The sequence below is a fragment of the Orbicella franksi genome, chromosome 1 (assembly GCF_964199315.1).
Source record: "Orbicella franksi chromosome 1, jaOrbFran1.1, whole genome shotgun sequence".
NCBI classification, from domain to species: domain Eukaryota; kingdom Metazoa; phylum Cnidaria; class Anthozoa; order Scleractinia; family Merulinidae; genus Orbicella; species Orbicella franksi.
Window position 1 is genome coordinate 36,964,648 of NC_138145.1, and position 24,021 is coordinate 36,988,668.

General features: G+C 37.3%; 5 protein-coding genes, 3 non-coding genes and 3 pseudogenes across 8 annotated transcripts; 1 reads left to right on the forward strand and 10 right to left on the reverse strand.

The window, feature by feature from the left end:
• Positions 1 to 3,467, reverse strand: part of LOC145497648 (pyroglutamylated RF-amide peptide receptor-like) — a 4,272-nt pseudogene extending 805 nt beyond the window's left edge.
• Positions 3,468 to 5,680: 2,213 nt separating this feature from the next.
• On the reverse strand, positions 5,681 to 6,697 carry LOC145497732 (galanin receptor 2a-like). Its single transcript, XM_081477610.1, has one exon. The coding sequence runs from the start codon at positions 6,695 to 6,697 to the stop codon at positions 5,681 to 5,683; it is 1,017 nt and encodes a 338-aa protein (XP_081333736.1).
• An 833-nt stretch (positions 6,698 to 7,530) lies between these two features.
• Positions 7,531 to 7,603, reverse strand: Trnaa-ggc (transfer RNA alanine (anticodon GGC)). The gene has a single exon. It is a non-coding gene; the product is annotated as a tRNA-Ala (tRNA).
• A 520-nt stretch (positions 7,604 to 8,123) lies between these two features.
• On the reverse strand, positions 8,124 to 8,672 carry LOC145497816 (uncharacterized). The gene has a single exon (XM_081477708.1). The coding sequence runs from the start codon at positions 8,670 to 8,672 to the stop codon at positions 8,124 to 8,126; it is 549 nt and encodes a 182-aa protein (XP_081333834.1).
• A 93-nt stretch (positions 8,673 to 8,765) lies between these two features.
• On the reverse strand, positions 8,766 to 9,230 carry LOC145497907 (prokineticin receptor 1-like). Its single transcript, XM_081477817.1, has one exon. The coding sequence runs from the start codon at positions 9,228 to 9,230 to the stop codon at positions 8,766 to 8,768; it is 465 nt and encodes a 154-aa protein (XP_081333943.1).
• Positions 9,231 to 10,675: 1,445 nt separating this feature from the next.
• On the forward strand, positions 10,676 to 11,861 carry LOC145484438 (uncharacterized; annotated as a pseudogene).
• A 2,574-nt stretch (positions 11,862 to 14,435) lies between these two features.
• Positions 14,436 to 16,716, reverse strand: LOC145498001 (galanin receptor 2a-like; annotated as a pseudogene).
• A 2,688-nt stretch (positions 16,717 to 19,404) lies between these two features.
• On the reverse strand, positions 19,405 to 20,499 carry LOC145498092 (galanin receptor 2a-like). The gene has a single exon (XM_081478003.1). The coding sequence runs from the start codon at positions 20,497 to 20,499 to the stop codon at positions 19,405 to 19,407; it is 1,095 nt and encodes a 364-aa protein (XP_081334129.1).
• Positions 20,500 to 21,332: 833 nt separating this feature from the next.
• Positions 21,333 to 21,405, reverse strand: Trnaa-ggc (transfer RNA alanine (anticodon GGC)). Its single transcript has one exon. It is a non-coding gene; the product is annotated as a tRNA-Ala (tRNA).
• Positions 21,406 to 21,925: 520 nt separating this feature from the next.
• LOC145498182 (galanin receptor 2a-like) lies at positions 21,926 to 23,020 on the reverse strand. Its single transcript, XM_081478107.1, has one exon. It carries the CDS (start codon positions 23,018 to 23,020, stop codon positions 21,926 to 21,928), a length of 1,095 nt encoding a protein of 364 aa, XP_081334233.1.
• Positions 23,021 to 23,853: 833 nt separating this feature from the next.
• Positions 23,854 to 23,926, reverse strand: Trnaa-ggc (transfer RNA alanine (anticodon GGC)). The gene has a single exon. It is a non-coding gene; the product is annotated as a tRNA-Ala (tRNA).
• Between the last annotated feature and the right edge of the window lie 95 nt (positions 23,927 to 24,021).

The following is a 24,021-nucleotide window of genomic DNA, read 5'->3' on the forward strand; positions in this document are numbered from 1 at the left end:
AAATCGGTCAATGCTTGCGTTTCTTGGAGCCACCGCTGCAATCAATAGCCGCGGTCCACAGTTCTATAACTATGATAACCATTACAAATTGTAAAGTTTAATTAATAGGCAGTTTGCATATGTCAACCAACAAACTGACATATTGACAATACATTCTTCAAGCGCGTTATTTTTTTTTCCCAGAAATGAAACATTTGTTTACCAGTTACAATTTAGTCACTACATCGTCTACACTTATTGGCGCTCTGTCCTCCAAAACACAGTCACTTTTTGCAGTTTTTATTTTGTCGTCCAAAACCGTATTTTCAGTGGTTTTCGTTCTCGAGTCCAAAACGTAGGGATTTTGTTTCCCTGCCTCGGTTTTCCGTTTGGATTTTCGACCACATTTTGAGCAATTACAGCACTTCTTCAAGTCTTCTCTGAAAGACATGTTGTAATAACCAAATATTACTGGATTTAAAATTGAACTTGTAAAAGTAAAAAGATCTGTTATGTCATCAATGATGAGTAACATTGTGTCGTTTTTCTCCTCTTTAGTGTTGTCTTCCCAAGAAATTTCCTCGCTTTCTCAATCAATTGGATATTGCAAAGACACAACCTCAAAAGCTTGTAGACAAATCCAAATAAGTTTTGGTCCCCAACTTATGAAATAGGCGACAACGATTACAATCATCATTTTCACAGCACGAAGCTTTGCTTCAGCTATTTTTGAATTGATTACTTTACTTCGAGATCGCTGCCAGAGCACTTTTAAAACCTTGCTGTATGCCACAGCCATTAAAACCAGAGGAACTAAGAAAGCAAAAACAAGAAAAACACTTGAAGAGATTTGGAAAGGAACGCCTAAAGTCGAGAGGCAAAGCTCGTATTCTGTGTCAGCCGTAAGGTTCCAGTCAGCCTTTATGTACTTCATGCTGTAAAGGAATGGCGAAGAACAAAATGCTCTGTAAAACCATGAAATAATGACGGCATTTCGACTGTGTTTCCATGTGATGTATCTAACTTTTAAAGGATGTACAATGTGGACATAACGATCAAAAGCAATTCCCAACAGGAGCGTGAATGTAACAGCCAATGTTGTGTAGGTTCCAAACGCGCCAAGCTTGCAAACAGCACTACTTCCATGTTCCACGGCGGTATATTCAATGGTTAGCAACATTGGTGTGAGAGCAAGTCTGAAAATAATGTCAGTTATACCGGGATTGAAGAGATGAAAATTTGAAAAGTTCTTCAGATGTCGTTTCTGGCGAAGAAGAACGCCACAAACAATGCAGTTTGTAAACTATTATTTTCAGGTTTCTTCAATTTTTAAGATAATTTTGTACGTGGCCAAAATAACTCAATAGCGTGACTGAACTCCTTTAAAATGTTAGCCCAGTTCTCAGGCATCGGAAAGATCTGCAGATCTCAGATCTCAACATTCAGTTTAAAACACGTCATTCATTCCTGGTATTTAGAATGTTTGCCAAATTCTCAGCTATCAATTAATTAAACATGTACAAACATATCCACAGTTTGAACTGCACAACACAAATGAACAGCTACATGGATTAACAAAACTAACAACGTTTTTTTGCTGACCATGAGTTAACTCTTTAGAGCCTTTTCATGCATGAAAAAAGCCACTTTAAAACTGCCTTATAACGAAACTTTTGGAAAACATTACTTGCTCAATAAGTACAATTAAGACCGCAGAAAAAAAAAAACACGAACTGGAGTATATTTACTCTAAATACTACAACAAAGCGTATATCAGTTTTAAATGAATTTAACATCAATACGACTTCTTGTCAGAGCTCTAAAACTCAATGTACAGTTACTCGGCTAGGGTTAGAAGGTTATAAGTAATGGTAATAGGACTGAGTGGAGTCCAATTCGGTCGGTTATCATAAGAGTGATAACAAAATCGGACGACCGCGCAACGGGAGTCCGTTTTGTTTATCACGAGTATGACTACAGACCGAACTGGACGACACGAAGTCTTATTACCAATTAATCATAAAAATAACAATTTCCGAGAGAAGAAGAATAGCCAAGTTATGAAAGAAAGGGAAAATTTGCATTAAAATACCTACAAAGGAGATGTAAACGGCGCCACCGCGCCTCTTACCGGCAATTAGGCGCCAAAAACACGAAAGCAAGCGCGCGCATGCACGCACGTAACTACAACTTTGAATGTGATTGGTTGATTTAAACTACAACTTTGAATGTGATTGGCTTATTGAACTGTCCGATAACAAACTGTCCAATAACATTTTGGCAAGTGAATTAGTGGAAAATAGGAGTTTTTTAAGCCAATCACAATCACAGAAATTGTAATTTTTATGATTAAGCTAGTCATTTAAACTATTCATTTATCACTTACATGACAGAATGTAAAACTAGTAAATTAAAAACCAAGAGATCTAGAATCCTAATCTCTTGTGATAATACATAAGGGAAAGTAAAAGTACATTTCGCAAATGATTCACAGAACACAGGAACATGACTCAATCTTCTTGAACTTCAACCTACAAACAATGTTTCTCGTTGAAAAGCAAGTTAAGCCTATCTTATACAAAGAGACCAAACACCGAAAGAGATTCAACCAAATGACCAAACGAACTTTGGCTATTTCCTTTTGTTTAATTCAAATTTTAGAGCCGTTATTTGAACTTGCATTATAGGGGATCTTTGTTTACAATATTTGCCTCAATAGCATAAGTAATTCAGTTAGTGATCAAGCTACAAAAATATCGGCTCTGAAAATTGAAAGGGCAGAGCACAATTAACTGTCCTAAGGATTTTGAGCCCAATATATTGAATACTTTTTGCGCGACGCGGATTTAAAAACTAAAATATTTACAAAGGTAGAATGCATGAACTCATTAGCGCTTTCGCCACCCAGATATTGTCCAATTCCTCCTTGAATGTCACACCCAGTGCCAGAAATTTCACCAATTTGGTTTTATTTACACTTTGTGGGACTACTTGTGCGAAAATGTCTTGAGCAAAACACCTGGCATACCAGTCAAGCAGTTTACGTTACGTGGCCACTCACTGTAAGTTTCCTTGCTCTAACTTTTGATATTCCCTCTCGAATTTGTTCATGCTCTGTAGTGCTAGGTTCCAGCACAACTCGTAGATTTCCCCATATCCATTTTTTGCAACTGAAACCCGCAGCTCTTACGCGCAAAGAGCATGGGGACGATTTAGAACACTCGGTGACGTCACGCGTCCGAATGATGATGTCAGAGGTTAACAGGATGCAAACGCCTAGCTACTAGTTTGGAAACAAGGCTATTTGCTTCCAGCCTCTTCACCTTGAATTCACGTTATTCATCGCGTATAAACACCGTTTTAACAGAATTATGTGAAAAATGATAACAGAAAACACTTTTCCGAAGTGAACAAATTTGGTTATATTTTTATTACAATCAAGCCAGTTTTACATCGCTATAGTTGACCTAAAAGCGTACCCGGAACATGCTGAATTGCCTATAAAAACAAATTAAGAAGGAAGGTGGAAACAAGATTACACTAAATAACTTGGTAATGATCTATTTGAGAAACTCAAAACAAGATTCAAACTTCATTTTATAAAAAACCAACAAAACAGGACAAATGACAAATGGGGACAAATAAAAATGACAAATGGAGACAAATAAAAGTGCAAGGTTTATTTATTCAGATTTAAGCATTATAGAAAAAAATCCTAATTATGCTGGAGTTGTAATGAATGCAACAATATGAAACAAATGAGTTCGATTCATACAGTTGTTGGAATCCCAGTCCTGAGTTTTTCCTTCAACCGCTCTATATCGCAACGAAGAGAGCACTGAAACAAGTCATTGCAAGAAGTATTTCAGAGTACTGCCAGAGGGTCGATTTTATTTCCTCCGTTTGGTTCATTCGTCCCGGAGTTGGACGTTTAAGTTGGACGTTTAGTGGGACGTTTTAAACGATGTTATTGGCAACTCTATTTAGACCTGAAGAAATCAGATAATTTAGGATAAGAAAGGTTGAATAGAAATAACGGATTTTTTAAGGTGTTAGGACTAGCCAACGCAACAAGGACTTAACGAAACGTTAAAAATGTGAGGAGTGTAGCAATCAAATAGTTTCCATAAGGTCGTAATACTAGCAATAATGATAAATATTGCATAAAACGTACAACAGTTTTTAAAGACATGTTTCGGCATGCTTATGCTTACTTGTGCGGGATGTAATTCCTGTTATATTGGTGAAACCAGTCGCCATTTTTCTACCAGGATTAAAGAACATACAGTAAGCGATAAAAACTCGCATATTTTTAAACATCTTTCTCAATTTTCTTCATGCAGGGGCATGTACACACCTTCTTGTTTTCGCATCTTAGACTCAGCGAATAGCTCTATTGATCTTAAACTTAAAGAAGCCTTTTATATTAGTAAGAACAAACCTGACCTTAACAAACAGTTACATCACTTCAACACCTTTTTAACTCTGTAATTTCCGTTTCCACTGTTTTGTAATGCATATTGTAAATAATTTATTCATATTTTGTAGTATATAACTTGTGTCACGTATCATTAGTCACTCTATTAAACTGAAGATGGCATAAGCATGCCGAAACATGTCTTTAAAAACTGTTGTACGTTTTATGCAATATAATTCAAATAGTTCGTAAAATTAAAAAAGGAAATTACTTCTTTTCGATCCGACAGTTCAGGCGGCAATTATCCTATTGTGATTATAAATACTAACCTCTCTTGAAATCGTTATTACATGTTGTTTCAGTTTTCCTAAAAATAATTTTTCCAATTCTCTGCTACATTGTAAATTTTTTTTAAGTTTAACCAACGTAGTCATAAAAGTTACAATTTCCTCGATTTTGATTGGTTTAAAAAACTCCTATTTTCCACTAATTCACTTGCCAAGTTGTTATCGGACAGTTTGTTATCGGACAGTTCAATAGGCCAATCACATTCAAAGTTGTAGTTTAAATCAACCAGTCACATTCAAAGTTGTAGTTACGTGCGTGCGTGCGCTTGCTTTTGTGTTTTTTGGCGTCTAATTGCCGGTAGGAGGCGCGATGGCCTGATGTTTACATCTCCCTTGTAGGTATTTTAATGCAAATTTTCCCTTTCTTTCATAACTTGGCTTTTCTTCTTTTCTCGGAAATTATAATTTTTATGATTAATTGGTAATAAGACTTCGTCTCGCCCAGTTCGGTTCTGTTTGTTTATTGCAATATGTTTCCTCGGCTTTGTGTTATTCTAATTAAAATTAAAATTCCCAGACAATGAAAATACGGCTGGAAACTCCCAGATATGCCACAGATTATCTCAAATAGATTATCTACGCAGTCGTAAAACGATAAATAATTTTAGCTTTACCAATTGTACTGCCAAAGATTGTCAATGTTTCTTTAAATTCACATTTACTGTTCACATAGTTTATTCAAATAATGTCAACACAGTTTATTATGTGTCAAAAGTGCACTGAATTCGCTAACAAGGAAACTGAAAAAAGAAATAAAACTGAACGGAAAAGATTTTACAGCGAAAAAAAGTTGGTAGACGCTGATTTGCTTTCATAAGCTCTGTGTTCAGTGTAACAATACAAAAGCTCGTCAGGTGCTTTAGTTTGTAAGGTTCGTTCGTTTCCTGCTGGAAACATGAATTTTTGGGACCCGAGGGCCTATACTTTGTGTACGTTTTTAAAAACCGCATTTTGCTCTTTTCATTCCCAAAAAGATGTTCTTTATCTCGCCTCTAAAGCTTCCATTATAATAGCCAAATATCAGAGGATTTAAAACTGAACTCGCTAATGACAATGCTTCAAATGTTGCCTCCAGTACAAACATCAATGGACCGTTGTCGAGTTCGGCCACTTCCTCTTCTTCGTTCTCAACCTTTTTAAAGGCGTCTTCTTCAAAATAAAAAACCTCCATGGTTTTCATAACAAGCTCGGGTCCCCACGTAACAAGATATGTAAGGACAATTACCACCATCATCTTTACAGCTAACATCTTGGTCTTCGCCGTCTGTTTGTTTATAGTCTTGCTACGAGCGCGACTCCATAAAACACTCACAACTTTACCGTACACGACTGCCATAAAAACCAAGGGAATTACAAATGAAAACAAAAGAAACACAGACCACGAAATACGTGAAGGCAGGCCAGGCATATCGTAGCAGCTTGAAATTTTTTCCAAGGTTTCGTCGTCCACTCCAACTTCACTTGTTATGCTGTACAAAAATGGAGCTGAACACAGTAGACTGTAAGTCCATGACAATGCAATTACGTTTCGACTATGTTTCCAAGTGACTGTTCGAGCTCTAAAGGGATGAACAATATGAATGTAACGATCAAAGGCAAGTCCGGCCAGGACAGCAAATGTAACCGCCAAAGTGGCATATCTACAAAACTCTCCAATTTTACACGCGAAATCGCTCGTGGCAATAAGCTGGTCTTCTAGTAGATCTGGAACGGCCAAAATCCGAAATATAATGTCTGTAATGGCTAAGTTTAGTAAATGAAAATTGGCAAAGCTCCTCAAGTACTTTTTCTTACGTACCAGTATCCAACAAATCATGGCACTTTCGAAAATTCCACAAATTATCAAAAACCCAACGATTGCAAAACGTGCACGAGAGATGTTGTCAGGACTGGATCCGAATTCGAAATCGTCGAAATCAGGAAGATTTTCGTCGTCTGTGGAGTTCCAATCCATGATTAATTAGGCTTCCTTTTCAATCACCGTAGAAACGCTTGCTTCAAGATACAACTTTCCAAACGTATTATCTACACCAATATACACGGTGCACTGAAAGTCTACGAAAATTGTTTTGAAATATTAAAAAGAAAATTCTGCTTGGAGATCTTTCAAATGGGACAGAAGCTTTTGTAAAAGGCAAAATGTGGTTTGGTTTTTCAACGGGAATCGTTTTAACCAGCTGCTTGGTAAAAAGGTGTATTCCACGAGTAATAGAGGCAACTGTAGATGGCTTGACTTTCCAATTCCAGCTTGACATTTGACGAAAACAGTGAAACTACTGATGAAAATTGGGCGACGTTTCGACCTTCAACGTCATCTTCAAGTGAAATTAGCATATATATAACATATATAAATTTAAAACGTGGGAATGCTAAAAGTGATAATACTGAAGCAATAACAGAAAAATGACAATGACGCTTGCTTTTGTGTTTTTTGGCGCCTAATTGCCGGTAGGAGGCGCGATGGCCTGATGTTTAGATCTTTTTTGTAGGTATTTTAATGCAAATTTTCCCTTTCTTTCATAACTTGACTTTTCTTCTTTTCTCGAAAATTATAATTTTTATGATTAATTGGTAATAAGACTTCGTGTCGCCCAATTCGGTTCTGATTGTTTATTGCAATATGTTTCCTCGGCTTTGTGTTATTCTAATTAAAATTAAAATTGATGTGAAGTTTATATGAAATAATTCATATATGAACTGCGGTTGTAGATGAAAGTGAAGAATGATCATCGCAGTTAATTTTCCAATTTAAGCAATTGGAAAGAAGAAGCCTGAAAAAAAAAATCAGGGCTTCAACGGGGTTCGAACCCGTGACCTCCGCGATGCCGGTGCGATGCTCTACCAACTGAGCTATGAAACCACACATTGGGAGCGAGGTCAATTAGTCGAGCTCATATCTTCCCGTGAGGAGTGAAATGATGTGAAGTTTATATGAAATAATTCATATATGAACTGCGGTTGTAGATGAAAGTGAAGAATGATCATCGCAGTTAATTTTCCATTTTAAGCAATTGGAAAGAAGAAAAATTAATTCCCAGACAATGATAATACGGTTGGAAACTCCCAGATATGCCACAGATTATCTCAAATAGATTATCTACGCAGTCGTAAAACGATAAACAATTTTAGCTTTACTAATTGTACTGCCAAAGATTGTCAATGTTTCTTTAAATTCACATTTACTGTTCACATAGTTTATTCAAATAATGTCAACACAGTTTATTATGTGTCAAAAGTGCACTGAATTCGCTAACAAGGAAACTGAAAAAAGAAATAAAACTGAACGGAAAAGATTTTACAGCGAAAAAAAGTTGGTAGACGCTGATTTGCTTTCATAAGCTCTGTGTTCAGTGTGACAGTACAAAAGCTCGTCAGGTGCTTTAGTTTGTAAGGTTCGTTCGTTTCCTGCTGGAAACATGAATTCTTGGGACCCGAGGGCCTATACTTTGTGTACGTTTTTTAAAACCGCATTTTGCTCTTTTCATTCCCAAAAAGATGTTCTTTATCTCGCCTCTAAAGCTTCCATTATAATAGCCAAATATCAGAGGATTTAAAACTGAACTCGCTAATGACAATGCTTCAAATGTTGCCTCCAGTACAAACATCAATGGACCGTTGTCGAGTTCGGCCACTTCCTCTTCTTCGTTCTCAACCTTTTTAAAGGCGTCTTCTTCAAAATAGAAAACCTTCATGGTTTTCATAACAAGCTCGGGTCCCCACGTAACAAGATATGTAAGGACAATTACCACCATCATCTTTACAGCTAACATCTTGGTCTTCGCCGTCTGTTTGTTTATAATCTTTCTACGAGCGCGACTCCATAAAACACTCACAACTTTACCGTACACGACTGCCATAAAAACCAAGGGAATTACAAATGAAAACAAAAGAAACACAGACCACGAAATACGTGAAGGCAGGCCAGGCATATCGTAGCAGCTTGAAATTTTTTCCAAGGTTTCGTCGTCCACTTCAACTTCACGTGTTATGCTGTACAAAAATGGAGCTGAACACAGTAGACTTTAAGTCCATGACAATGCAATTACGTTTCGACTATGTTTCCAAGTGACTGTTCGAGCTCTCAAAGGATGAACAATATGAATGTAACGATCAAAGGCAAGTCCGGCCAGGACAGCAAATGTAACCGCCAAAGTGGCATATCTACAAAACTCTCCAATTTTACACGCGAAATCGCTCGTGGCAATAAGCTGGTCTTCTAGTAGATCTGGAACGGCCAAAATCCGAAATATAATGTCTGTAATGGCTAAATTGAGTAAATGAAAATTGGCAAAGCTCCTCAAGTAGTTTTTCTTACGTACCAGTATCCAACAAATCATGGCACTTTCGAAAATTCCACAAATTATCAAAAACCCAACGATTGCAAAACGTGCACGAGAGATGTTGTCAGGAGTGGATCCGAATTCTTCAAATAAATACTCATCGTCGAAATCAGGAAAATTTTCGTCGTCTGTGGAGTTCCAATCCATGATTAATCAGGCTTCCTTTTCAATCACCGTAGAAACACTTGCTTCAAGATACAACTTTCCAAACGTATTATCTACACCAGTATACACGGTGCACTGAAAGTCTACGAAAACTGTTTTGAAATATTAAAAAGAAATTCTGCTTGGAGATCTTTCAAATCGGACAGAAGCGTTTGTAAAAGGCAAAATGTGGTTTGTTTTTTCAACGGGAATCGTTTTAACCAGCTGCTTGGTAAAAAGGTGTATTGCACGAGTAATAGAGGCGACTGTAGATAGCTTGACTTTCCAATGTCAGCTTGACATAAGACGAAAACAGTGAAACTACGGATGAAATTTGAGCGACGTTTCGACCTTCAACGCCATCTTCAAGTGAAATTAGCATATATATAACATATAAATTTAAAACATGGGAACACTAAAAGTGATAATACTAAGCAATACCAGAAAAATGACAAACAATAGCTCTAAAATGTTCAAAGGACTTCATGAAGACAAAGGGATATGTTAAAAGTTTCACGCCCAGTTTGAAGTGCTATATGGAGATTCATGATAATTTTACGAGATAAGCGCCTAAACTTCAGTTTGTAACTTTACTTGCCAAAGACGAGTCCAGCGTTTTCGTTGCACTTTCCAAATGTCATACAAGTAGGAAAACAAAACAAGAAAATTTAAGCCGAACACATATAGTGATCTCACTAAAAAAGTTAACGTTAAAAAGCAACGACGTTTCGACCGTTCGACGGTCATTTTTAACTTGAAAAGTAAAATTTTTGCATTCGCCCAAATATATACAATCCATAATAGGAATGCTAATAGACACTGACTAAAACTCTGAAATAAGTACATAGAAACAAAACAAGAAATAATTAAGTAAATAGCTTCGCGCGGATCGAGTCACTCTGTCTGTTCAATTTTGGTTGAAGTTTACGAATAAAAAGCATTTCAAAAGTCAAACAGTCGAGTTAACCCTGACATTCTTTCACAATCCTGAAATTGCTTCCAATGGTCTCTGGATCCTTTCTGTACTCATCCTTGACGTTCCGGGGTGGGGGGGGGGGGGCACTGCCATATATGGGCTATATAGGTATGTGCCGCTGTGAAGGGTATGGTTTTCAAGCAGTTTACTCTAGGATAGGGTATATAAATCAGCGCGTTTGGGTCTAGAAAAGGCTATCATTTTTCACAAAACTGACTAGTTGGTTGAAGATTTTATCTAGACTAAGGAAAACACGAATTTCCACTCAAAAATATAAAGAAATCAAATCGGCAAGTTTAAATTTACTCAAATCAGCCTCAACAGTGTGGATAGATGGGGGAACTTGGGGAGTTTACTCTAGTATAGCGTAGCAAAATTCAGCTGATCTAGCCCTGGTATAGCGTAAGGGTTCCAGAGTCCCAGCGGCACATCCCCACCGAGAAATTCCCAAAGTACCCCCCCCCCCCCCCCACGGCCTTTACATAATTGCCGATTGTCAATCGCTTATGTTCCTCCACGCGTTGATATAGGTGTCGACTCGTGAAGCCGACATGGTCTGCATCGCGCAGACCACACTTCTAATAATAAACGTTTTGTTGATTCACAATTGTTCCTTTGGTTTGAATTGTCCTTTGATCTTCTGACTTGTGTAAACAGGCTGCACAACGGAATCAATCTTCCGACTGAGATCACCGAGTTGGTGTCTTACCACATTCGCCGATTTCTGGTCTTGGAACGGTAAGACAATTCTGATGGAGCATCTTGTTCATCGGATACTTGTTGTTTAAAACACATTCTCAGTAACTTTCACTTCAATAAAATGTCTGATGGTGTTCTCTACGAGGGTTACGACACCCTCAGCAAAATGCCCGATGTTTCATCTGCCTCTGAATTCTTGTTAACACTGAATGAAATCCACCCCTCACTCAGCTTCACAATGGAACTCAGAGACAACGGAAAGCTTCCCTTTCTTGGAATGGTGATTATCAGAAATGGTCTCTGATTAGATATGAAGGTCTACGTGAAACCGACCGATACTGGGCTTTTACTGCATTACCAAAGCCATGTTGATGTAAGGTATAAACATTCTCTACTGAAGACGATGTTAAACCGTGCGTTCAAACTCCCCTCGAATTGGCGGTTCTTCCATCAACAATGTGAACGTCATAAAATGGTTTTTGCTCGCCTGCATTTTCCCAAAACCCTCGCAGAGAACACTACCAGACATTTTATTGAAATGAAAGTTACTGAGAATGTGTGTTTTAAACAACAACTATGCGATGAACAAGATGCTCCCATCAGAATTGCCTTACCGTTCAAAGACCAGAAATCGGCGAATGCGGTAAGACGCCAACTCGGTGATCTCAGCCAGAAGATCAAAGGACAATTCAGACCAATGGAACATAAACCTCCAATTGTGAATCAACAAAACGCTGTTTATTATTAAAAGTGTGGTCTGTGCGATGCAGACTATGTCGGCTTCACGAGTCGACACCTACATCAACGTGTAGACGAACATAAGGGTTGTGTCCTGGTGTACCGTTACACAGCGGGAATAACCATTGTACTTCTTTCTTTACGAACCTTTGCTTAGCTGTTGAACATTGTTGGGTCTTTTGTATCGGTTCTTGTGAACCGGTACACGAGGACAGAACCAACATAAGTGAGCAACAATCCCGGCAATCACGTAAAGGATGAGCCCGGAAAGGATCCAGAGACCATTGGAAGCAATTTCAGGATTTTGCCAAAAGAAAATGTCAGAGTTAACTCGACTATTTGACTTTTGAAATGCTTTTTATTCGTAAACTTCAACCAAAATTGAACAGACAGAGGGACTCGATCCGCGCGAAGCTACTTACTTAATTATTTCTTGTATTGTTTTCATGTAAATATTTTAGAGTTTTAAGTCAGGATCTCATTAGCATTCTTATAATCGATTGTATATATTTGGGCGCATGCAAAAATTTTACTTTTCAACTTTAAAATGACCGTCGGACGGTCGAAACGTCGTTGCTTTTTAACGTTAACTTTTTTTTAGTGAAATCCGTTTCTAAAAATTTGTTGATTCGAACATAATAGTGAAGCATGTTAATTAAGAAATAGAAAACATGTACCGTGTTTCTATTTAAACAATAGAGTCTTTCTGGCGAGGAACTGTCGGCTGATAGTTGCCCCGCGGAAATTTGATGTTCTTAAAACAAATATTTGCCCGAGAAGCGAAACTTCGAGGTCAAATATGCTAGTTTTAAGAACATCAAATTTCCAAGGGACAACTATCAGACCGATAGTAAGTTCCGAGACATAAACACTTTACTGTCTTTATTGTTCACCACTAAATTTTCTTCCGCGCGCCAGTTCAAAAATAACATTGAAGTATTTTCAACTTTTTTAGATGAACGCGGTCAAAGCCAAATGAAAAATTTAAAAAAGAAAGTAAACAAAACTCACTTGATACAATTTCAACTGTTTATTTTTTTTTATAAAATCGCTTGTTTACAGGAAATTTTTCACGGACGAGTACTATCCATTCGGGTGTTTTCCCCGAACGGGCACCATGGGATGATGGTGTCTCTCCGCGAATAGACACTATCGCGTAACGTGATCAATTTAAACCAATAAGAATCGGAGAAAATTTAGTGGTGAACTATAACGAGTTATAGAAACACGAGTGGAAGTTTGGGAGAACGAGAAATGCTGTGGGAACAGTATTTCTCGTTCTCCAAACTTTCACGAGTGTTTCTATAACTCGATAGAAACACGGAGAACATGTTTCCTATTTCTTTTAGAAAACACCGCGACGAAAAAAAAGGAAAACAACTTGCTAGAAATCGAGAGCGAATAATCTAATTGTTTTAGTAAAATTCTTACTAAAATTCACTGCAAATAATGGTTTCCAGTTATTTCTTGACGTATTTATTAAACTTTGCGCCTGAAAAAGATCGCGCGGATTGAATTGTCATTTAAAATTGAAGTTGTGTGCGCGCGCTTCAGTTTTTTCGATTATTTCAACCTTTTTAAAAGTCAAGAAACCGTAAATGTCCTTCGTTTCGACTTCTCAGGAATTTAATTACCATTTGCATCAAAATTGTCCTCCAAATCTTTGGAAAACGAAAAAAAGTGCGATTTTTCGAAGACGACCTCGAGCCACTGCACACTAATGGCTGATAGTGTGCAATGACTCAGCCAATCAGATTGCAGCATTTGCTTCAGTGTTCAGGTGGAATTCTACTAAAACTCGATAGAAACGCGGTACATGTTTTCTATTTCTTAAATGCTAATCAAAACAAAAGAGATAAGTTATATAATTCTGATGTGATGTGAATGTGAGTTTCCTGAAATATAGTAAAAAAAATTCAGCCAAGTTTCTTAAATTTATCGAAAAGCAAAACTTTATAACCTGGGATAAATCTGGGAAAGAAAAGTTTTTAGGAACACCGAAAAATCTTGAAAATTATCCAAGGAAAAGCGAACCACCATCGGTACGTTATTTCAAACCAGGACCGTAGCTATAGTAACAGGCGAACCGAGGCACTTGCCTTGGTAAAAATTTGGAATTAATTTACTCGTTTTTTCTAATTAGATATTGCTTCTATAACAATATTAGTCTGGCTACATCCCTGTAATCCATCCATCAAACTTTTCTATATCGTTTCAGACCTCAACATTGACACCTTGGGAAAAAGAGTAATTTTTCACTCCTCCCCCGTTGATGATTTCAACTGACATAAATCTACCTGCTGTTACGTTTTTGATATCAATGTAGGGCAACAAGCCTCGTACGCAGACGTTTTTATGGCAAGTCACGCACTCCTAATAACAATGCGTGCAAGGCCAAAGAGACAAACTGCGTCACAAACTGCGTGACAAGGCCAAGCTGTCTACCTTTCTCCTTTCAATGTGCAAAACCAAGATCTTCTGACAAAGCTAAGCTTTGATGATGTCGAAAATGTCAAAATTTGGTTTCGTTCGCTACAACAGGGTATTGCAAATTAACCGATTCTTTTTTGTCACATAGCTTTCTAAAATCGGTCAACGCTTGCATTTCTTGAAGCCACCGCTGCAATCAATAGCCGCGGTCCACAGTTCTGTAACCATGATAATCATTGCAAATTGTAAAGTTTAATTAATAGGCAGTTGGCATATGTCAACCAACAAACTGACATATTGACAATACATCCTTCAAGCACGTCATTTTATTTCCCAGAAATGTAAATGTAACATTTGTTTACCAGTTACAATTTATTCACTACATCGTCTACACTTATTGGCGCTCTGTCCTCCAAAACACAGTCACTTTTTGCAGTTTTTATTTTGTCGTCCAAAACCGTATTTTCAGTAGTTTTCGTTCTCGAGTCCAAAACGAAGAGATTTTGTTTCTCTGCCTCGGTTTTCCATTTGGATTTTCGACAACATTTTGAGCAATTACAGCACTTCTTCAAGTCTTCTCTGAAAGACATGTTGTAATAACCAAATATTACTGGATTTAAAATTGAACTTGTAAAAGTAAAAAGATCTGTTATGTCATCAATGAGGAGTAACATTATGTAGTTTTTCTCCTCTTTAGTGTTGTCTTCCCAAGAAATTTCCTCGCTTTCCCAATCAATCGGATACTGCAAAGATACAACCTCAAAAGCTTGTAGACAAATCCAAATAAGTTTTGGTCCCCAACTTATGAAATAGGCGACAACGATTACAATCATCATTTTCACAGCACGAAGTTTTGCTTCAGCTATTTTTGAATTGATTACTTTACTTCGAGATCGCTGCCAGAGCACTTTTAAAACCTTGCTGTATGCCACAGCCATTAAAACCAGAGGGACTAAGAAAGCAAAAACAAGAAAAACACTTGAAGAGATTTGGAAAGGAACGCCTAGAGTCGAGAGACAAAGCTCGTATTCTGTGTCAGCCGTAAGGTTCTAGTCAGCCTTTATGTACTTCATGCTGTAAAGGAATGGCGAAGAACAAAATGCTCTGTAAAACCATGAAATAATGACGGCATTTCGACTGTGTTTCCATGTGATGTATCTAGCTTTTAAAGGATGTACAATGTGGACATAACGATCAAAAGCAATTCCCAACAGGAGCGTGAATGTAACAGCCAATGTTGTGTAGGTTCCAAACGCGCCAAGCTTGCAAACAGCACTACTTCCATGCTCCACGGCGGTATATTCAATGGTTAGCAACATTGGTGTGAGAGCAAGTCTGAAAATAATGTCAGTTATACCGGGATTGAAGAGATGAAAATTTGAAAAGTTCTTCAGATGTCGTTTCTGGCGAAGAAGAACGCCACAAACAATGCAGTTTGTAAACTATTATTTTCAGGTTTCTTCAATTTTTAAGATAATTTTGTACGTGGCCAAAATAACTCAATAGCGTGACTGAACTCCTTTAAAATGTTAGCCCAGTTCTCAGGCATCGGAAAGATCTGCAGATCTCAGATCTCAACATTCAGTTTAAAACACGTCATTCATTCCTGGTATTTAGAATGTTTGCCAAATTCTCACCTATCAGTTAATTAAACATGTACAAACATATCCACAGTTTGAACTGCACAACACAAATGAACAGCTACATGGATTAACAAAACTAACAACGTTTTTTTGCTGACCATGAGTTAACTCTTTAGAGCCTTTTCATGCATGAAAAAAGCCACTTTGAAACTGCCTTATAACGAAACTTTTGAAAAACATTACTTGCTCAATAAGTACAATTAAGACCGCAGAAAAAAAAAAACACGAACTGGAGTATATTTACTCTAAATACTACAACAAAGCGTATATCAGTTTTAAATGAATTTAACATCAATACGACTTCTTGTCAGAGCTCTAAAACTCAATGTACAGTTACTCGGCTAGGGTTAGAAGGTTATAAGTAATGGTAATAGGACTGAGTGGAGTCCAATTCGGTCGGTTATCATAAGAGTGATAACAAAATCGGACGACCGCGCAACGGGAGTCCGTTTTGTTTATCACGAGTATGACTACAGACCGAACTGGACGACACGAAGTCTTATTACCAATTAATCATAAAAATAACAATTTCCGAGAGAAGAAGAATAGCCAAGTTATGAAAGAAAGGGAAAATTTGCATTAAAATACCTACAAAGGAGATGTAAACGGCGCCACCGCGCCTCTTACCGGCAATTAGGCGCCAAAAACACGAAAGCAAGCGCGCGCATGCACGCACGTAACTACAACTTTGAATGTGATTGGTTGATTTAAACTACAACTTTGAATGTGATTGGCTTATTGAACTGTCCGATAACAAACTGTCCAATAACATTTTGGCAAGTGAATTAGTGGAAAATAGGAGTTTTTTAAGCCAATCACAATCACAGAAATTGTAATTTTTATGATTAAGCTAGTCATTTAAACTATTCATTTATCACTTACATGACAGAATGTAAAACTAGTAAATTAAAAACCAAGAGATCTAGAATCCTAATCTCTTGTGATAATACATAAGGGAAAGTAAAAGTACATTTCGCAAATGATTCACAGAACACAGGAACATGACTCAATCTTCTTGAACTTCAACCTACAAACAATGTTTCTCGTTGAAAAGCAAGTTAAGCCTATCTTATACAAAGAGACCAAACACCGAAAGAGATTCAACCAAATGACCAAACGAACTTTGGCTATTTCCTTTTGTTTAATTCAAATTTTAGAGCCGTTATTTTAACTTGCATTATAGGGGATCTTTGTTTACAATATTTGCCTCAATAGCATAAGTAATTCAGTTAGTGATCAAGCTACAAAAATATCGGCTCTGAAAATTGAAAGGGCAGAGCACAATTAACTGTCCTAAGGATTTTGAGCACAATATATTGAATACTTTTTGCGCGACGCGGATTTAAAAACTGAAATATTTACAAAGGTAGAATGCATGAACTCATTAGCGCTTTCGCCACCCGGATATTGTCCAATTCCTCCTTGAATGTCACACCCAGTGCCAGAAATTTCACCAATTTGGTTTTATTTACACTTTGTGGGACTACTTGTGCGAAAATGTCTTGAGCAAAACACCTGGCATACCAGTCAAGCAGTTTACGTTACGTGGCCACTCACTGTAAGTTTCCTTGCTCTAACTTTTGATATTCCCTCTCGAATTTGTTCATGCTCTGTAGTGCTAGGTTCCAGCACAACTCGTAGATTTCCCCATATCCATTTTTTGCAACTGAAACCCGCAGCTCTTACGCGCAAAGAGCATGGGGACGATTTAGAACACTCGGTGACGTCACGCGTCCGAATGATGATGTCAGAGGTTAACAGGATGCAAACGCCTAGCTACTAGTTTGGAAACAAGGCTATTTGCTTCCAGCCTCTTCACCTTGAATTCACGTTATTCATCGCGTATAAACACCGTTTTAACAGAATTTATGTGAAAAATGATAACAGAAAACACTTTTCCGAAGTGAACAAATTTGGTTATATTTTTATTACAATCAAGCCAGTTTTACATCGCTATAGTTGACCTAAAAGCGTACCCGGAACATGCTGATTTGCCTATAAAAACAAATTAAGAAGGAAGGTGGAAACTGTACAATTAAGTGAAACTCAAGAAGAATTTTTACGTTTTACGATTGGTATAATGAAAAGGTAAATAACCTACAATGCAAAGATTTTAAATCATAGGAAATCGCCATGAAAACAAGATTACACTAAATAACTTGGTAATGATCTATTTGAGAAACTCAAAACGAGATTCAAACTTCATTTTATAAAAAACCAACAAAACAGGACAAATGACAAATGGGGACAAATAAAAATGACAAATGGAGACAAATAAAAGTGCAAGGTTTATTTATTCAGATTTAAGCATTATAGAAAAAAATCCTAATTATGCTGGAGTTGTAATGAATGCAACAATATGAAACAAATGAGTTCGATTCATACAGTTGTTGGAATCCCAGTCCTGAGTTTTTCCTTCAACCGCTCTATATCGCAACGAAGAGAGCACTGAAACAAGTCATTGCAAGAAGTATTTCACAGTACTGCCAGAGGGTCGATTTTATTTCTTCCGTTTGGTTCATGCGGCCCGGAGTTGGACGTTTAAGTTGGACGTTTAGTGGGACGTTTTAAACGATGTTATTGGCAACTCTATTTAGACCTGAAGAAATCAGATAATTTAGGATTAGAAAGGTTGAATAGAAATAACGGATTTTTTAAGGTGTTAGGACTAGCCAACGCAACAAGTACTTAACGAAGCGTTAAAAATGTGAGGAGTGTAACAATCAAATAGTTCGTAAAATTAAAAAAGGAAATTACTTCTTTTCACTCCGACAGTTCAGGCGGCAATTATCCTATTGTGATTATAAATACTAACCTCTCTTGAAATCGTTATTACATGTTGTTTCAGTTTTCCTAAAAATAATTTTTCCAATTCTGTGCTACATTGTAATTTTTTTTAAGTTTAACCAACGTAATCATAAAAGTTACAATTTCCTCGATTTTGATTGGTTTAAAAAACTCCTATTTTCCACTAATTCACTTGCCAAGTTGTTATCGGACAGTTTGTTATCGGACAGTTCAATAGGCCAATCACATTCAAAGTTGTAGTTTAAACCAACCAGTCACATTCAAAGTTGTAGTTACGTGCGTGCGTGCACTTGCTTTTGTGTTTTTTGGCGCCTAATTGCCGGTAGGAGGCGCGATGGCCTGATGTTTACATCTCCCTTGTAGGTATTTTAATGCAAATTTTCCCTTTCTTTCATAACTTGGCTTTTCTTCTTTTCTCGGAAATTATAATTTTTATGATTAATTGGTAATAAGACTTCGTCTCGCCCAGTTCGGTTCTGTTTGTTTATTGCAATATGTTTCCTCGGCTTTGTGTTATTCTAATTAAAATTAAAATTCCCAGACAATGAAAATACGGCTGCAAACTCCCAGATATGCCACAGATTATCTCAAATAGATTATCTACGCAGTCGTAAAACGATAAATAATTTTAGCTTTACCAATTGTACTGCCAAAGATTGTCAATGTTTCTTTAAATTCACATTTACTGTTCACATAGTTTATTCAAATAATGTCAACACAGTTTATTATGTGTCAAAAGTGCACTGAATTCGCTAACAAGGAAACTGAAAAAAGAAATAAAACTGAACGGAAAAGATTTTACAGCGAAAAAAAGTTGGTAGACGCTGATTTGCTTTCATAAGCTCTGTGTTCAGTGTAACAATACAAAAGCTCGTCAGGTGCTTTAGTTTGTAAGGTTCGTTCGTTTCCTGCTGGAAACTTGAATTTTTGGGACCCGAGGGCCTATACGTTGTGTACGTTTTTTAAAACCGCATTTTGCTCTTTTCATTCCCAAAAAGATGTTCTTTATCTCGCCTCTAAAGCTTCCATTATAATAGCCAAATATCAGAGGATTTAAAACTGAACTCGCTAATGACAATGCTTCAAATGTTGCCTCCAGTACAAACATCAATGGACCGTTGTCGAGTTCGGCCACTTCCTCTTCTTCGTTCTCAACCTTTTTAAAGGCGTCTTCTTCAAAATAAAAAACCTCCATGGTTTTCATAACAAGCTCGGGTCCCCACGTAACAAGATATGTAAGGACAATTACCACCATCATCTTTACAGCTAACATCTTGGTCTTCGCCGTCTGTTTGTTTATAGTCTTGCTACGAGCGCGACTCCATAAAACACTCACAACTTTACCGTACACGACTGCCATAAAAACCAAGGGAACTACAAATGAAAACAAAAGAAACACAGACCACGAAATACGTGAAGGCAGGCCAGGCATATCGTAGCAGCTTGAAATTTTTTCCAAGGTTTCGTCGTCCACTCCAACTTCACTTGTTATGCTGTACAAAAATGGAGCTGAACACAGTAGACTGTAAGTCCATGACAATGCAATTACGTTTCGACTATGTTTCCAAGTGACTGTTCGAGCTCTAAAGGGATGAACAATATGAATGTAACGATCAAAGGCAAGTCCGGCCAGGACAGCAAATGTAACCGCCAAAGTGGCATATCTACAAAACTCTCCAATTTTACACGCGAAATCGCTCGTGGCAATAAGCTGGTCTTTTAGCAGATCTGGAACGGCCAAAATCCGAAATATAATGTCTGTAATGGCTAAATTTAGTAAATGAAAGTTGGCAAAGCTCCTCAAGTACTTTTTCTTACGTACCAGTATCCAACAAATCATGGCACTTTCGAAAATTCCACAAATTATCAAAAACCCAACGATTGCAAAACGTGCACGAGAGATGTTGTCAGGACTGGATCCGAATTCGAAATCGTCGAAATCAGGAAGATTTTCGTCGTCTGTGGAGTTCCAATCCATGATTAATTAGGCTTCCTTTTCAATCACCGTAGAAACGCTTGCTTCAAGATACAACTTTCCAAACGTATTATCTACACCAATATACACGGTGCACTGAAAGTCTACGAAAATTGTTTTGAAATATTAAAAAGAAAATTCTGCTTGGAGATCTTTCAAATGGGACAGAAGCTTTTGTAAAAGGCAAAATGTGGTTTGGTTTTTCAACGGGAATCGTTTTAACCAGCTGCTTGGTAAAAAGGTGTATTCCACGAGTAATAGAGGCAACTGTAGATGGCTTGACTTTCCAATTCCAGCTTGACATTTGACGAAAACAGTGAAACTACTGATGAAAATTGGGCGACGTTTCGACCTTCAATGTCATCTTCAAGTGAAATTAGCATATATATAACATATATAAATTTAAAACGTGGGAATGCTAAAAGTGATAATACTGAAGCAATAACAGAAAAATGACAATGACGCTTGCTTTTGTGTTTTTTGGCGCCTAATTGCCGGTAGGAGGCGCGATGGCCTGATGTTTAGATCTCTTTTGTAGGTATTTTAATGCAAATTTTCCCTTTCTTTCATAACTTGACTTTTCTTCTTTTCTCGAAAATTATAATTTTTATGATTAATTGGTAATAAGACTTCGTGTCGCCCAATTCGGTTCTGATTGTTTATTGCAATATGTTTCCTCGGCTTTGTGTTATTCTAATTAAAATTAAAATTGATGTGAAGTTTATATGAAATAATTCATATATGAACTGCGGTTGTAGATGAAAGTGAAGAATGATCATCGCAGTTAATTTTCCAATTTAAGCAATTGGAAAGAAGAAGCCTGAAAAAAAAAATCAGAGCTTCAACGGGGTTCGAACCCGTGACCTCCGCGATGCCGGTGCGATGCTCTACCAACTGAACTATGAAGCCACACATTGGGAGCGAGGTCAATTAGTCGAGCTCATATCTTCCCGTGAGGAGTGAAATGATGTGAAGTTTATATGAAATAATTCATATATGAACTGCGGTTGTAGATGAAAGTGAAGAATGATCATCGCAGTTAATTTTCCATTTTAAGCAATTGGAAAGAAGAAAAATTAATTCCCAGACAATGAAAATACGGTTGGAAACTCCCAGATATGCCACAGATTATCTCAAATAGATTATCTACGCAGTCGTAAAACGATAAATAATTTTAGCTTTACTAATTGTACTGCCAAAGATTGTCAATGTTTCTTTAAATTCACATTTACTGTTCACATAGTTTATTCAAATAATGTCAACACAGTTTATTATGTGTCAAAAGTGCACTGAATTCGCTAACAAGGAAACTGAAAAAAGAAATAAAACTGAACGGAAAAGATTTTACAGCGAAAAAAAGTTGGTAGACGCTGATTTGCTTTCATAAGCTCTGTGTTCAGTGTAACAATACAAAAGCTCGTCAGGTGCTTTAGTTTGTAAGGTTCGTTCGTTTCCTGCTGGAAACTTGAATTTTTGGGACCCGAGGGCCTATACGTTGTGTACGTTTTTTAAAACCGCATTTTGCTCTTTTCATTCCCAAAAAGATGTTCTTTATCTCGCCTCTAAAGCTTCCATTATAATAGCCAAATATCAGAGGATTTAAAACTGAACTCGCTAATGACAATGCTTCAAATGTTGCCTCCAGTACAAACATCAATGGACCGTTGTCGAGTTCGGCCACTTCCTCTTCTTCGTTCTCAACCTTTTTAAAGGCGTCTTCTTCAAAATAAAAAACCTCCATGGTTTTCATAACAAGCTCGGGTCCCCACGTAACAAGATATGTAAGGACAATTACCACCATCATCTTTACAGCTAACATCTTGGTCTTCGCCGTCTGTTTGTTTATAGTCTTGCTACGAGCGCGACTCCATAAAACACTCACAACTTTACCGTACACGACTGCCATAAAAACCAAGGGAACTACAAATGAAAACAAAAGAAACACAGACCACGAAATACGTGAAGGCAGGCCAGGCATATCGTAGCAGCTTGAAATTTTTTCCAAGGTTTCGTCGTCCACTCCAACTTCACTTGTTATGCTGTACAAAAATGGAGCTGAACACAGTAGACTGTAAGTCCATGACAATGCAATTACGTTTCGACTATGTTTCCAAGTGACTGTTCGAGCTCTAAAGGGATGAACAATATGAATGTAACGATCAAAGGCAAGTCCGGCCAGGACAGCAAATGTAACCGCCAAAGTGGCATATCTACAAAACTCTCCAATTTTACACGCGAAATCGCTCGTGGCAATAAGCTGGTCTTTTAGCAGATCTGGAACGGCCAAAATCCGAAATATAATGTCTGTAATGGCTAAATTTAGTAAATGAAAGTTGGCAAAGCTCCTCAAGTACTTTTTCTTACGTACCAGTATCCAACAAATCATGGCACTTTCGAAAATTCCACAAATTATCAAAAACCCAACGATTGCAAAACGTGCACGAGAGATGTTGTCAGGACTGGATCCGAATTCGAAATCGTCGAAATCAGGAAGATTTTCGTCGTCTGTGGAGTTCCAATCCATGATTAATTAGGCTTCCTTTTCAATCACCGTAGAAACGCTTGCTTCAAGATACAACTTTCCAAACGTATTATCTACACCAATATACACGGTGCACTGAAAGTCTACGAAAATTGTTTTGAAATATTAAAAAGAAAATTCTGCTTGGAGATCTTTCAAATGGGACAGAAGCTTTTGTAAAAGGCAAAATGTGGTTTGGTTTTTCAACGGGAATCGTTTTAACCAGCTGCTTGGTAAAAAGGTGTATTCCACGAGTAATAGAGGCAACTGTAGATGGCTTGACTTTCCAATTCCAGCTTGACATTTGACGAAAACAGTGAAACTACTGATGAAAATTGGGCGACGTTTCGACCTTCAATGTCATCTTCAAGTGAAATTAGCATATATATAACATATATAAATTTAAAACGTGGGAATGCTAAAAGTGATAATACTGAAGCAATAACAGAAAAATGACAATGACGCTTGCTTTTGTGTTTTTTGGCGCCTAATTGCCGGTAGGAGGCGCGATGGCCTGATGTTTAGATCTCTTTTGTAGGTATTTTAATGCAAATTTTCCCTTTCTTTCATAACTTGACTTTTCTTCTTTTCTCGAAAATTATAATTTTTATGATTAATTGGTAATAAGACTTCGTGTCGCCCAATTCGGTTCTGATTGTTTATTGCAATATGTTTCCTCGGCTTTGTGTTATTCTAATTAAAATTAAAATTGATGTGAAGTTTATATGAAATAATTCATATATGAACTGCGGTTGTAGATGAAAGTGAAGAATGATCATCGCAGTTAATTTTCCAATTTAAGCAATTGGAAAGAAGAAGCCTGAAAAAAAAAATCAGAGCTTCAACGGGGTTCGAACCCGTGACCTCCGCGATGCCGGTGCGATGCTCTACCAACTGAACTATGAAGCCACACATTGGGAGCGAGGTCAATTAGTCGAGCTCATATCTTCCCGTGAGGAGTGAAATGATGTGAAGTTTATATGAAATAATTCATATATGAACTG